General features: G+C 33.5%; 2 protein-coding genes across 2 annotated transcripts; one reads left to right on the forward strand and one right to left on the reverse strand.

Annotated features, from left to right (window-relative positions):
• The first annotated feature begins 4943 nt into the window (after positions 1-4943).
• Positions 4944-8329, forward strand: LOC101264111 (tropinone reductase-like 3). The gene is made up of 6 exons (XM_004236627.4): positions 4944-5667; positions 6802-6918; positions 7099-7233; positions 7435-7560; positions 7647-7748; positions 7840-8329. The coding sequence occupies exons 1-6, from the start codon at positions 5536-5538 to the stop codon at positions 7987-7989; spliced, it is 762 nt and encodes a 253-aa protein (XP_004236675.1). The 5' UTR covers positions 4944-5535; the 3' UTR covers positions 7990-8329.
• A 207-nt stretch (positions 8330-8536) lies between these two features.
• Positions 8537-14334, reverse strand: LOC101263804 (uncharacterized membrane protein At1g16860-like). The gene is made up of 4 exons (XM_004236626.5): positions 13252-14334; positions 10692-10847; positions 9380-9591; positions 8537-9243 (listed from the first exon to the last, which is right to left on the reverse strand). The coding sequence occupies exons 1-4, from the start codon at positions 13993-13995 to the stop codon at positions 9051-9053; spliced, it is 1305 nt and encodes a 434-aa protein (XP_004236674.1). The 5' UTR covers positions 13996-14334; the 3' UTR covers positions 8537-9050.
• Between the last annotated feature and the right edge of the window lie 1454 nt (positions 14335-15788).

The following is a 15788-nucleotide window of genomic DNA, read 5'->3' on the forward strand; positions in this document are numbered from 1 at the left end:
TTTGGGTACTGAAATCGACTCTCTGAACTTCGTGACGGAATGGCAGGACGGACCGTCACAGGCCCTTTAGTAAAATTCAGTCTCTGAACTTTGCGACGGAAGCAGCAGGACGGACCGTTGCAGGCACGACGGGCCGTCACAGACTGCGTAATCCCAGGCTGGGTCGAATTTCTGTTAAATGTTTTAAGGGACATTTTGGACTATTCTTGATTATAATTATAAAGTTAGTGGTTGAATATTAATAATCCAATTTATTGAGGGTTAAAGGAGATAACCTTGAATTAATTAATGGGTTAATTCATCATCTTTTATACTTAATTATATGCTAATTAGGGTAAAAGAAAGAGGTTTGAATAAGAAAAATAGAAAGAACAGAGAAAGGGAGAAGAACGATTGAGAGAGAGGAGAAACGAAGAGGAAAACAAAGCTTTGGGAAATTTGCTTGCTTGATCACTAATCTTCGGTAGAGGTAGGTTATGATTTTTATGCTATTCGTAGTAAACTCTTAATAGCGAATGATATGAATTGGGTAGTGTTGTAAACCCTTCTATATGCTTAATTGTATGCTTGCATGGATGTGATGATATAATTGTGATGAAATAAGCATGATGAAGCTATTGAATCCTAAATCTTGAAAACCTCTTGTTAATGATGATGCCTTGGTATAAAAAAAGGCTTGATGAACTAAAAGAATGAGGTTAGGGGATCGGGTGTCACGAACCGACATGTAGTAATAGGGGGATCGGGTGTCACGAACCGACACGTAGTAATAGGGGGATCGGGTGTCACGAACCGACACGTAGTATTAGGGGGATCGGGTGTCACGAATCGACACGTAGTATTAAGGGGATCGGGTGTCACGAACCGACACGTAGTATTAGAGGAATCGGGTGTCACGAACCGACACGTAGTATTAGGGGATCGGAGTGTCACGTTCCGACACAAGAGGAATAAAGAGAGTGAATCTTGAAATATGTTATTATACTCAATTTAATGAACCTAATTCCCAAATGAGTATGATGGGGAGGCGTGAGTCCTCATTGATGTGCTTGGTGTTGTGACCAAAGGTTATGGTAATTGTAAATGTCGCATGTTGAGTATTGTAGTTGATTTTATGATATTATCTGATATATACTGTTTTCTATTTTGAGTTGGTCGATGATATCTACTCAGTACTTGTGGTTGTACTGACCCCTACTTGTAATTGTTTTCTTTGTTATTTGTGAAGTGCAGCAAACGTACCGTCGTCTTCAACTCAATCGCAACTCTAGCCAGTCTTCGTCACACCAGATTTCAGGGTGAGCTAAAGCTTCTAGCTTGGACTGGATCTTCTTCTTCATGTCCGGATGCCTTGAAGTTCTGGCATAGACTAGCTGTTATTTATGTTTAGTTTCTTAGGTACTCTTAGACTTAGTAATTCGAGGATAGATGTTGTTGTGATGATGACTTCCAGGTTTTGGGGATAGCATTGAGTTTTTAGAAGTTGATTTTTGATTTTGTTAATGAGTTTTAAGTCTTCCGCATTGTGTTTCTATTTATTATGTTTGAAATGTTGGGGTTTAGATTGGTTGGTTCGCTCACATAGGAGGGTAAATGTGGGTGCCACTCACGACACGTTTTGGGTCGTGACAGTTTGTCCCTTATTATTATTATTAAATTTTTATGTACTAAAAAGTTAAGTAATTAAAAAGATGCTTAAATTAACAATAGTAGTTTAACCATTTATCTTTTATTCGCTAAATAATAATAAATATATTATGAAGAACATTAAATAGATGATATATGTAGTTAGTTTTTTGTTATCCTTCTCTCATTCTCTTTTCTTCTCATTTTGAATAGTGTAATTTCCTTCCTATGATAATATCAATCTTAGTAATTGGTTCTTAAAAAGCATATTAAAAAATTAATTCTCAAAGTGTTTTTACATAAATAGTGGAGAATGACTCTTCACATTGAGCTTTTAATTTTAAAAAATTATGTGTATGAAAAATAATTAACATTCAATAATTAGGCAGAAGAATATCACATTATCATATATAAAATAATATTTCTAAGTCAAAAGTAGACATTCTAGTTTGAGAAATAATTACTACTAACTATTTATGGGTCCAGCTCCAATCAATAATCTATAGTTTGGAGTTTGACAATTTTCTAGCTATAGTTAAAATTTTACATCAACAATAAATACCTTATTATCATAGTAGATAGACGTTTGATGCATAAAATTTATAAATGCTAAAAGATTTCGTCAATGTAGTACATATGCAAACTTATGATAAAAACACTTGGTATATTACGAAACACACTTGAAGTCATTCCATGATTAATATGTCAATTATTTTTATCATTATATAACATATACGTCTTCTTTTCAACCTTAAAAAGTATTGTACACATGATTTATGTAGAGAAAAGAATAATACTCTTTTTTTCATAACATTACTCTTTGAATAATTAATATAAATTGAGCAATATGAACTTTTCAAAATGACTTATTCTAGATATATGATCAATTTGAAGAATGAATGTTCCAACAAACATATAATAGACTGATAAGATCAATAAATTATACATATAAATGAAAAGTTAAAATAAAAATACAACCTCAAAATCACATATATACTATATAGAGTATGATCCATTCTTTATCTCCAATTAGGTGGGCCATTTTATTTTTGTTCATATATATATATATATATATATATATATATATATATATATATATATATATTTCTTATTTAGTCATTATTCTCACTACTCATAAATAATAATTTCAAAAATATATTTATACTAAAGTAGAACACTCTATCGAGAGCCAAATAAGCATGTCAAATGAACTGATTAATCTTTCATAAATATGAATTTCATTAGTAATTAAGATACATAGTAGAACATGAATTGTATATTACTATTTTCTTCATGTAGGATACAAAATATTCTAATAAAAAAACAAAATCATAAGAAAGTACATCAACATATATAAAAAGGAAATATATAATACTTAGGACGGACAAAAAGGAGCGGATAAAAACAAAAAATAATTACTGCACATACAAAATAATTTGCAAAGTTCATTTTTACATGATAATCTCTCATCCTCTTCTTGTCATTTATATGAAGACCATGCTAGGTAATTTATAGAAGTAGCTATAATGACCTTTGAGTAGATAATTAATTTGCATTAAATTAGTTCAATGGTTTTAGTCCATATCAAATTTGTTTAATGGAAAAACTTTTCAAATACTCCTGATTTTCACAATAGAGTAATTAATTATTAATATGAATTTGATTCATGCACCAATCTAAATGAGTTATTTATTAAATTTTTAATTATAGTTTATAATATTTGTTTAATTATTTTTATATAAGGGTAAAATGTTAATTCAACTTTGAGCTTTGAATCTTCCCACTTATAATATATTAATGTGAATTTGATTCATGCACCAATCTAAATGAGTTATTTATTAAATTTTTAATTATAGTTTATAATATTTGTTTAATTATTTAAATATAAGGGTAAAATGGTAATTCAACTTTGAGCTTTGAATCTTCCCACTTATAAATAATATTAATAACAGATAGTATTAAATAAATAGTATTAAATAATATTAGTATTTACTGTGTATTAATCCTAGTCCTATTAGGATTAGTACTCCTTAATCCTAGTCCTATTAGGATTAGTACTCCTTAATCCTAGTCCTATTAGGATGATAATAACAGATAGTATATTAAATAAATAGTATTAAATAATATTAGTATTTACTGTGTACTAATTCTAGTCCTATTAGGATTAGTACTCCTTAATCCTAGTCCTATTAGGATTAGTACACAGTAAATACTAATATTATTTAATACTATTTATTTAATACTAACTGTTATTAAATATGATATGATATGATATATTATGAATAATGACCAATACTTGTTGCATTTAAGGAAAATAATATCAAACTATTAAATCAAATTAAATATTATAATTATGATTTGATTTAATTATATCTTATAATAAATTGTTGTTATTTTCGCCGTTCTCTTTGGTAGAATTTTGCTCGCCACTCTCCTTTTTGTGACAGTCTTGCTCATCTCTCTCGCTTTTATTCAAACACAAACGTATAGAATGTGTTTGTGTTTGTATAAATCGAAAGAAAATTATACATATACATATATTTTCATTCCCTCTCTCCATTCAACTAGACCTCGCTCGCCACTCTCTCAGATCTCGCTCACCACTCTCACTCGTCTCTCTCACTTAATACAAACAAAAATGCATATATTGTCTTTGTGTTTGTATAAAGCGAGAGAAAATTCTATATACAAATACAAATGCATATACTTTCATCCTATACACTTATAATTGTACAAATATGATTTTTTCATGCCCAGATTTCTTTTGTCTTTCTTTCTTTCTCTTTATCTATCTCTCTGCTTTTCATAGTCAAGATGTGCCCGTGGGATGAGACTAACAAACACAAATTATAATTGATTCTTTTGTATAAGTATACCAAAACAGATTATACAATGATTCTTTTATATATATATATACAAAAACAGATTATATAATTGATTCTTTTGTATATGTGTGTAGTGAAATAGCATAGAAAGAATATGGCTCGGAGGGAATAGTGTCTGCTAGTGGTGACGTTTATAGCTATTGCATCATGTTGATGGAGGTTTTGACGAAAAGAAGGTCAACAGATGAAGAGATATGCAATGGAAATCTAACTTGAGGAAATGGATAAAACAATCATTTTCAGGGAGTATGATGGACGTTGTGAATGTCAATATTTTTTGTGAGGAAGAACAAATCACTGGTAAAATTGAAATGTGCATAGCCTCCATGATAGAATTGAGTTTAGACCGCACAAAGAAAATGACAGAATCAAGATTGACGATTGACAATGAAAGAAGTAGTGAAGAGGCTTAACAAAATCAAGAACGCATTTATGGAAACATAGAAGTTATGGTGTTCTTTTCTGAGCTGCAAATCAATATGATGCTTTTTGTTTACCTGATTTCTTTAATAAAGTTGTTTGTAATTTAATTTGAGTGGTTTTGGACCTATCTATTTTTGAATACTTTGTTTTTTGAAATGTAATAAAACAATCAGTGAATTGAGCACTTTTCATTTCCTTGTACTAATTAATTACTTTCTTCTTTGGACTTCCAACAAATACCAGAGAGTTCCAAAGAAAAAAATTGGTAATCTGTTGTCCTCTGTTACAAAAAAGAAAAAAAATGATTTTATTTAGTGCTGCCAACATACTGTGTTTAATTTTAATTTTATGTATTTAGGCAAATAAATATTCAAAGATTTTATGTATTTCTTTGAAAATTAGTCAAAATGATTTTATTTTTTTTGGAGGACCGGTTTAAACACCCTTTTGAGTTATATACTTTTCTGCCTACTTACTGTTGACATCGATGATTTTTATGATTTGATTATTAAATTCACATCGTCTATCTAAGAAGATAAGGAGAAGAAGAAGTAAATCTCGTATTACTCTCTCTTTCTCTAATCACAAAAATCATATAAAAATGGAGAAAATTGGGAAAAGATTTGAAGGGAAAGTGGTGATTGTAACAGCTTCTTCACAAGGTATTGGATTTAGCATAGCTCAGAGACTGGGATTTGAAGGTGCTTCTGTTGTTATCTCCTCTCGCAAACAGGTTAATTTCTTCACTCCAATTTTTACTTTGTTTTTTTTAACCAAAATTTGGATGATTCTTCAATCGGGTATTCCAGATTTTGCTTATAGTTAATGGCTTTATCCTTTTATCTGGTTGTATATGCTAAAAGGGTTTGTTTCTTTGCCAAAATTTTGGCTGATTCTTCAAATGGGTATTTCAGATTTTGCTTAAAGTTAATGTCTTGGTTGTATATGCTGACAAAGGAATGTTTGATGAACTGAATAACTTGATCCTTTTTTAGAATTTCACACATACACATGATTCCTATGAATGGAGGATTATTTGGCTAAATCAGCTCAAAAATACTCTTTAACATGATGTGCTATTGTCTGTTTTGGTTCAAGCTCTCATGGTTTTCCTCAAAAGTCGTTACACCGTTGAGAGATCCTACATCCTATAGGAAGCTTCTCAATCTTTTCAGCTACCAACGTGGTGCTTTATGTGATTTGGGAATTTCCCTTATTAGAATTTCACACACACATACACAGATCTATGAACGACGGATTGTTGGGCTAAATGAGCTCAAATTTTGATATGGTCCATTTTAAGCCAAGACCCTCACGGCTTAACTCAAAAGGTGTTACGTCGTTTAGAGATCCTACATTTATATGTAGTTTCCCAATCTTTTCAACTGTCAATGTGTGACTTCGTAACCACAGAGGATGAACACATCTAATTCCATGTGGATCCGGGATTTAACTTTTTGGTTGCCTTAGGTGTAATGTTCAAATCGCTTATGTTTTGTCCTTGGGTAGTTACTTGTTTGGGTTCGGGATTTAGCTTTTTAGTGCCTGTGTCTCAGGTTCAAATTGCATATGTCCAAGCCTTGGTGGGAAATTACCTGTGCTGATGGGAGATATTAGGTACCACATGGAATTAATCGGGGGTGTACACAAGCTGGCCTGGACACTAGAGTTATCGAAAAAAGAATTTACAACGACTTGAATTTCAGCGGATCATAACTTTTTGTAGTTACAAGTATTTGTAGCAAAAATTGCGTCAAAGAAATAGAAACAGTGTCACTGTTTTTCTTGGACTTCTCTATATTTGTGTATTGTTTACTCTCTTCATATTGAAGATTTGACTTTAGGTAGTGTCTATTTCATTTTACAGGAAAATGTAGATGAAGCAGTAAAGAAACTGAGAGATGGAGGAATTGAAGTGTTGGGATTAGTATGTCATGTCTCAAATGCACAACAGAGGAAGAATTTGATAGACAAGACCATTCAGGTATGAACTGAATTGTTACTGTCTTAAATTAACACTTCTTGGTCTGTGCTTGCGTATCTTGGAGGTCAATTGTCTGTTATTTTCTTGGGAATGGTTTTTGATCTAACTACGGAAAATGAGAAGTCAATGCTTTATACTTCGTATGATCTGACTTTTTTAATTGAAATTTGTAATTTTCAGAAATATGGGAAACTAGACGTGGTTGTGTCAAATGCCGCTGTTAATCCATCAGTAGACGCAATATTAGAAACTAAATCATCAGTCCTTGACAAGCTGTGGGATATCAATGTCAAGGCCGCTATACTACTACTACAAGTAAGTTGATAAAAAATTCACGAGAACAATGTTGCAAATGCATGTGTTACTTCGTCAAGCATTTATTGAATACATCGAAAGGCAATGACTATTTGTTCTAGTATATCACATATTCCAATATACTTCAAATTCTCGAATTCCTTTCTTTTCCTTCATGTTCTGCTATTGCGCTGAATATTTTGATCTTTATACTGTTTACAGGATGCAGTTCCTTACCTTAAGAAGGGTTCATCAGTTGTTCTAATTTCCTCAATTTCTGGTTACTCGCCACCAGCTTCAATGGGTATGTATGGGGTGACTAAAACTGCACTACTCGGACTTACCAAGGTACTAATGTTTAACTTGGCGTCCCTGGCACATGAGTAATGTGTTCTATTAATACCTCCTTCTTATTGTCTTATTTGGAAAGCCAGGCTCTTGCAGCTGAAATGAGTCCAGATACTCGTGTAAACTGTGTAGCACCGGGTTTTGTTCCTACGCATTTTGCTGATTTCATCACGAGTAATGAGCAAGTGGTAAGTTCTTATTAAACTAAATCTCTTACTCATAGCAAAATCTTATCAGTATCCGTTTTTTACTTACTAACTAGTTGCTGATTGTGCTTAGAGGAGAGAGATCGAGGGTAAGACATTACTCAATAGGCTTGGAACAACACATGACATGGCCGCTGCTGTTGCTTATTTGGCTTCTGACGATGCTTCTTATGTAACTGGAGAAACTCTGGTTGTCGCTGGAGGAATGCCTTCCAGACTTTAACTTCTCTATCACAGTGCCTCTCCTTCTGTTTTAGTTAGCTTGCATCAGCCTAGGACGGACATGCTTATGATGTTATGCAAGTCCTGTGACCGATACCAAAGGGGAAGCATGAATCAGACCAAGAAGACACTGCTCTCTGCTTGTCGTTACAACAACAGACACCCACACCGGAGTTTCATTATCTTATTCCTTTTGTAGAACTTCTTTCTTTTAGCTCTATACACCTTGAGAGCAAATAGCTACAAGATGTTCAACTATTATTTCAACTGATAGATAATAATCAACAGAAGTTTGTCATGAAATGACATTATCAAGGTGAATAGCCTTAGAAGTTTGGGAAGCATGCTCCTGTTTATATTATTTTTGCCAATAGTTTTGCAAACGTCAGGTTGCAAGATGATAATAAGCACATATTACCATCTCGAAGATGCATCTATTAGGACCATAAATAATTAAACATTGGTTTGTTCACATGTATCCTTCTCAGTTCATCACTGTATCCAAATGAGAAGTGTAGGGAGGTTGTCTCTGATAAACACGACTCAAGTATAAGAAAAAAGTGAGACATAAGCTTTTCATTAATAGCTGGTGATAGTAGATATTAGGAACTAACGAAATAGTAATAGTATTACTAATACAATTATAAGAGAAGCTGAATCATTACACTGATATGGAAACTACTTATTCTAAAGAGAACCCCACAGGCAAATGTGCATATGAAATGAAAGCTGAACAAAGATATGAACATATATGAACACCTTGATAGTTTTATATACATAATAAAGTAAGTAGCTGAAATCACACCAGATAGAGACTAGCACGATACAACACGCGTAGCTGCTTAAGATATAGCACGCTTTTATCCTCCTCATCCTTTCGGATATCAGCTAAAACTTGGGAAGATAAAACTTTAGACATCTACAATCTTCAGTTTTTCTCTGCTCATGTACCATATATGGATTATCAGGGCATAACCGAGCTATGCTGTCCTTGCGTTGCCATCTGCTCAAATCTTTAGCCATGACTTATCAGAAATCAAAATTGAAACTATATGAGCAAACTTATACAGGGATAACATCAGCATTTTGACTGTCGTCACATGTCAAGATGAGACCTTCGATGTAAGTAGGGAGAAGACAACGGGTCCATTGACAACCAGTTGAAATAGGGTCTACTGGTGGAACAATCATTAGGATGTTCTCATGGCGCCTTACAAGCCCCATTACACTTACAGTGCTTCCTTCTTTGATGTAACTGTTATTAGGAGAAACCATAAAGAATCAGCTAAGTCTCAGAAAGTTGGAAGTAACAAATTTATAATGAAAGGAACGTAAATATGATCTATCAAATTCGTGAAATTGCTGAGATAAACCCACAATCCACAACTCACCCTTCTTTGAGGCGCATTATGCGGTCATCACTTGAGAGGCTCCGATCAGCAAGCCAGTGCAGGAAGTTGGGAGACAACTCTTTGTTATTCTTTGTCACATCAATGACTGTAGTTGGCTTGACAAATGGGACAACTTTTGCTCCATAACCTGCCTTCACCATAGCTCTTAATCCAGACTGGAAGTCCGAGATGTAGAAATCAGCCACATGTTTCTGTTATCAAAAGGTAAAAACAACCCATGAATTTCTGATAGGAGTTTTGGATGAAATATTTGGAGTTGGGCCAATATAGAAACCCAGTTGGCAAGAAGCATCTGTCTTAGGTGTTCAGACAGCATCAGAAGAATTTACTATCGCTAATACTGCAGCAACACAAAGTCAACAACCATGCAAAAGCTAACCAGCTAAAGCCTTAGTCAGGAATTTAGCATATGATGAAGTTACTGATATTGAATAAGTCCAATTGTTAGCATATGATGGTGATCAGGAGGCTTGTTGACACTATACAAACTTGAGGGTGTTGCCATGTCATGTAAATTTGTTCAACCTTGAACAGTCATAACCCGTCGCAGGCCTTTGACATTCTATGAACTTGCAAGGGTTAACATGTAGGCTGTAGCACTAAGGAGTCATTTGGTAGGATATATTAGAAAAAAGAGTGCATGCATTAGCTTTGTGTATTACTAATATCTTGTTTAGTACACTTTATCAACCTCTCTATTTTGTATTATACTATGTATAACTAATGCATGACAACCATGATATTAGAATTTTAGTGCCTGCATTAGCATGGTTAAAAGATACAATTGCCCCTCAAAACCTTTTACACATTCTTTCCCCTGTATTTTGTGGGGGATCTTTTTGTAAACAACCAACATCTACTTTAGAAATATGCAATGCATGTTATTTTTAATACATCAAACCAAAAAAGGTATAAGAAAATAACAGCATTACTAATATACCTTATTCCACACTATTCTTATACACTCCACCAAACAACTCCTAATTGTTCAACCTTGAACAGCAACAATTTATGGGCTCCCACATGCCCCGGCTGTTAATCTTTCAGTTCATTAAGTTGATATAACTTTATTCAAGTTCCTACATAATAAAACTATGATACTATGGCAGTCACCTGGAAGCATTACAAAAATTCTCATGGGGGATATATTGATACAAGAACCCAGCAAGTATATCTTAGCAACTGTGTTAAAAAAAATATGACACTTGTAATAAAACACCAACATGGTTAACACCAATTCAATCTGCCAAATAAGCCTATAAATGCAATCGTTAATATATGCAAAACTAACCTCTGAATGCCTGCGTCCCCATGAGAAGCAACGGTGGCTAGGATTTGCTGATTTTCCACCCCAACCTTTGTACTCGTCCAGTTCTGTTGAAGCATATACACATCTCGCTGTCCGCTGAAAAGAAGTTTCAAGTGGGATACTTCCACAAGTGACAACCTACACAAAACAATATATTATACCCTTCATACTGTTCTCCAAATTCAATGTAGAATTTAATAACTGTGAGCTAATTTTTGTAGAATTCTCTTTCAAAAGCTCTCAATGTGAGGGTTTTTTTTTAAAATCAGAAAGTGTGCAAGTAATTCTGTATAGTGTCCAGCCAAATATGCAGAACCCACCTCATATGCCAATTTCTGAACTCGAGAGTAATTTTTAAGGAGGAATATAAAATTCATTTTGGATGATAGAAGTAGACATTCAATCCCACAGGTTAACCAATAACCACCACACTCTAAGTACTCTTCAGTCTGAGAAGGATGATAACCATGGAACCTTAAAGATGGACTCCTGCAAACTGATTTATAACTGAGAGATTTCCAAGGGAGAGAGTGGACACAAGGTTTGATACTTGATAAATAATGGACTTGTCCCTCAACCCTTCTCCATTTAAATACCAAGATTTTAGTTCACCAGCAGGATTCAAACTCGTGACGTACTCCTAACCGACATATCACGTATTTTGCTCTTATCACTAAACAAAAGGTCCTCAGCAGTATTCCTGTAAAATGCTTAATAGCATGCAGTAGGAGTTTGCTAGAATGCTGGCATGGACAGGAATTTAAGGATCTGTAACAGATATGTTTCACCTGTTCCTTTATGCATTTCTCTATAGTCGGAAAGGATAGAGCTCGTTCTGAAGGCCAAAAAAGTCGTATTTCTAGAATCAAGAACAATCTAGTGGTTTATTTTCTGGTGTAAAAGTAGGCAGATTATGGGTATGGAACAGTACATGGATTTTCTAGAAATGTTTGGACGAAGGAAGTAGTAAGCATATTTGATGTAGCTTAGTATCTTTTGGTCTTTATAAAGTCCTGTACTTTTGTACCTTTACTTGAAATACTTTTGCCATTAAAAAAAAAAAAGATACCAACCATGAGGATTTACTTTTCACCTTGATCTAAATTATCCTCTACTAAAATGAATCTTTTTATAAACTATGGTGTCCAGGTCAGTTCTAGTTCTACACACCTCTACTAATTACACAGAGTTGTCCTACTAAAGTTTTCACATTTAAAGGAGCCTTCAATCATAGCTCGCAGAGCTTGGTTCAAGTGGGAAAGGTCAAGAGACTTGTGACTTCAGTCACATGTTCAAGCCTTGCAACATGCTAACTAAACCTGATATTTAAGAAGAGAAAATAAGAGGGGGAAGCTCATTAACCCGAGTTTCAAAGACTGCGGTTGGTCCCAGACGAATTTTATTGCACATCAAAAAAAAAAAAAATCGAACTTTACATATATTCAAATACTCTTTACTCACTGACTCAATGTATTTCAGTTTTCCTTAAATTTGAAAACTATTTAAAATATCTTACAACCAAAAATTGCATAAAATGCAGATTGGGTGCCTAGCATTAGTGACTAGTGAGCAGTGTGGCTAGTAGATTACATCGAGTTTCCACAGAGACATGAACCATCCACTGTTCTACATTGGCGGCTCTGCTTACTTTCTATTTTTGTTTCATTTATGTCAACAAGTTGTGTCCAAACTAGTACTTCGGATTATATCAGTGTACCATGGGATTTATTTAGCTAGTTTACTCTATGTTATGGATTCTATCGGTATTTTAACTACTGTTTATTGCCTTGGATTGTCAATAAGCCAAGTTGGCTTGGCAAGGGTAGTGACTAGTGACCACTGCCTGTCACGGATCCCATAGGTTTGTGTCATGAAACTATCCCCTCTGACATTCCTACAACAAATCTGCCTTATTAAGAACATAGAAACTACTTAGAGTATTTATACTTCTGCAACCAGAGATAAAGTTATATGCTTTAACCCACCCTTAAGCAGAATCTTGGTTACTTCTAACTTAACCAATATGAACATATATTTCTTTCCAACTCAAAATCAAAGAACAATAAAGATCCTCACATATAGAATCTCATTCAAGAACACAAATAAGCAATCTTTACTAATCTATACCTCCAAGGACAAAATGGTAAATCTCAAACTAGCATTAGTTATGTCTTGCTTAATCAAATACAATTAAGTTATCAACTACCACCTAATGACAAAACCATAACTAAAGACAAGAATTAGACACATCAACCTCACCAAATCATACTCAATACTCCCCCATTTCAATTTTTTTGTGTTACTTTCCTTTTGAGTTTGCTTCAATCAGAATGTCGTTTTACTTAATTTTGCAACCCTTTAATTTCAACTTTGCATCTGGCATGTTTAAGACCACACAAGATTAAAAGGACATTTAAATACATGACCACGAGATTTAAAAATCATCTACTTTCTTAAGCTCCGTGTCCAGTTAAAACCAGATAAACAAGAATGCAAATTGAGAAGTAGTATAAGCAAAGCTAGAATATGGATGTGAATTTACCCCCGTGACCTTGACAAATTGTCCATCAATGGCACCTCTAAGCTCAGCATCAGGATATCTCTTCAGATAACCCAACAATCCTCGTTCTTTATACGCAAAATTCCAAAGTAAAATCACCACCAATGGAGCTAAAATTCCAGCTACTGCAACAAGAATTACCGCCTTTTTCACCGCCACCATCAGAAAAGCACCCACTACTAAACCCATCAACACAACCACCAGAAACACCCACATTGCCACTTTTGAAACCTTAAAACCCAGCTTTATCTCATCATTTAAGCTCGTCACTGACGAACCATACACAACTTTCTTAAACGAAGCAGCCGGTTCAAGCTGACCCGACCTCCGACCAGTGTTTGAACTCAACGGACCGGAAGTAATCAGACCAGTAGGTTGAATCGGAGTCATAAGCTGACCGGAGAAAGACCCAGATGATTTCTTCGGCATCGAACCGGAATTAGTGAGTTTATGCCCAACCGGACCGGAATTAGGACCGGATCTCACGGATCCACTGTTATGCTGTGAAGCAGATGATCCTCTTGACGAAGGTTTCAAAATTGGTGGTGGGCCCGGGTAGTCCCCAACACCGTACATTTTCCCAAGCTCGCCGGACTTCTTGATATCACCGCCGGTGTATGGCACTGCGCGTGAACCCATTGTAGGCTGACGTTCCTTGAGCTGTTCGGGTCGACCCGAGACGATCAACCCGTTGCTTAGCTGGTGTGACCCGGTTCGAGAACCCATTTTTTTAGAGAGAGAAAGTGTGTGTTTGAGAGTGTGAAGTTGCAGAAGCAGAGTGTTTTAGAGTGAGAGTGAAAATGGTGATGGAAATGAAGGTGATGGAAGTGTGAAAAGACGAAAAAGGACCTCAAGAATATGATAATGACGTTTCTGTCCCCTGTCTTAATTTTCAGTACAACGTGAGCTGTCTTTCTACTCCTTTGTTGTGTCGCTGTATTACGCGCTCGTAAAAGTTTTTGTAGTTCGAATTCTTAAATATGAAAAATTAATTTGGACTTGTAAATTTATATTTTAATTTTTAATATAAGTATCGTATATCAGATAAAAAGTAAAATTAAATTAATCATTACTACTTTTATTACACTGTGTTATTATTATATTCTTCAAAAAGATAAGATACAAAAACATATATAAATTTATTTATTTATTTAGTTTTATACTGTTATTAAGAGTGTAAGAGCATGTTTGGCTCAGCTTAAAAGCTGGTCAAACTAACTTAAAAGCTGATTTTTGACTTATTTAAGCCAAAAGTTAAAAGTTGGGGTAGAGATGCTTTTTTTTTTAGCTTATAAGTTGTTTTAAGTTGACCACATTTTTATCTTTTTGCTCTTAATATTTTTATACAATCTCCAAATTACCCATATAATCTTAACATTTCTTTCTCCATTTTTCCCTTTTCACATTTGACATAATAACTTCAGCACTTTTATCCAAACGCATAACTGCTTATTTTAAAAATAAGTTTCAACACTTTTAAAAGTACTTTTTTAAAGCTGCTTTTATTAAGTCCATCCAAACGGGCCCTAAATTTTATACATAAATTATTACCTTTTAATTTGAGAAACACATTTGAGTGATGTGTGTAATATACCCTCTTTTTTTATTTGAAAAAACTGACTCATGACAATTTCACATGGACAAAATATTTCAATTTGACAAAAATTAAATGAAAAATTATTAATATTAATTAAAAATTAAAATATTATTATTTATAAAAAAAAATTAAAAAAATAATTATTTTTCTTACCCCACTTCACACCCTTCCCCATTCCACTCCCACCCCCCTTCCCCTCCCACTCCTTTACAAAAATCACCCACTCATTCCCTCCCCTCCCCAACCCAACCCCCAAAAAAAGATTATATTATTAAATTTAATTAAAAAAAAATTTACCACATCCAATGTAACCGTTCGATCCTAATAATTTTTTTAATATTTTTCTCATTTTATATTAGATATGTATATACACATTTTTAAATTTTTTATTAATGTACCAAATATAACATAAATAAGTAACGAATTAAAAAATATCTTGCAAACGCAAATAAAAAATAATTTCGATATATATACATCTAACACAAAATGAGAGAAAAAAAATGAAAGTGATTGGGATGAATAGAATTTATTATCTAAATTTGTCTTTGAAAAAAAAATTAAATTCTTTTATAAAAAATTGAAAAAAAAAATCAAAGATGTCCGGGGGAGGAGGAGGAGATTGAGAGGAAGTGATGGAGTACGATAATAAATTTTTTTGCATTTTACCGTATAATAGAAATATTATTTTCTTGGATAATAATTTCTTAAAGTTTTAATTCAAATAATATTAGTAATTTATTTAATTTTTATCAAGGTTAAATTTTTGTCTATGTGAAGTTTGATGTGACAATTTTTTAAAATAAAAAAGAGAGTTATTACACACATTATGATGAGAATGGTATTAAGAGAGAATTATGTTTCTCAAAATAAAAATTTATAGTTTAATAAGTATGAAACTCAAACGCTCACAATTACTTAAATA

Source organism: Solanum lycopersicum, chromosome 4, assembly GCF_036512215.1.
Source record: "Solanum lycopersicum chromosome 4, SLM_r2.1".
NCBI classification, from domain to species: Eukaryota; Viridiplantae; Streptophyta; class Magnoliopsida; order Solanales; family Solanaceae; genus Solanum; species Solanum lycopersicum.

Coding starts and splice junctions, on each gene's coding strand:
- LOC101264111 (XM_004236627.4), top strand. CDS start 5,536: ATGGAGAAAATTGGGAAAAGATTTGAAGGGAAAGTGGTGATTGTAACA. Junction 6,919..7,098: donor TGATAGACAAGACCATTCAG/GTATGAACTGAA, acceptor TGTAATTTTCAG/AAATATGGGAAACTAGACGT. Junction 7,234..7,434: donor CCGCTATACTACTACTACAA/GTAAGTTGATAA, acceptor TACTGTTTACAG/GATGCAGTTCCTTACCTTAA.
- LOC101263804 (XM_004236626.5), bottom strand. CDS start 13,995: ATGGGTTCTCGAACCGGGTCACACCAGCTAAGCAACGGGTTGATCGTC. Junction 10,848..13,251: donor AATTTGTCAAGGTCACGGGG/GTAAATTCACAT, acceptor TGTTTTGTGTAG/GTTGTCACTTGTGGAAGTAT. Junction 9,592..10,691: donor GGGGACGCAGGCATTCAGAG/GTTAGTTTTGCA, acceptor TTTTGATAACAG/AAACATGTGGCTGATTTCTA.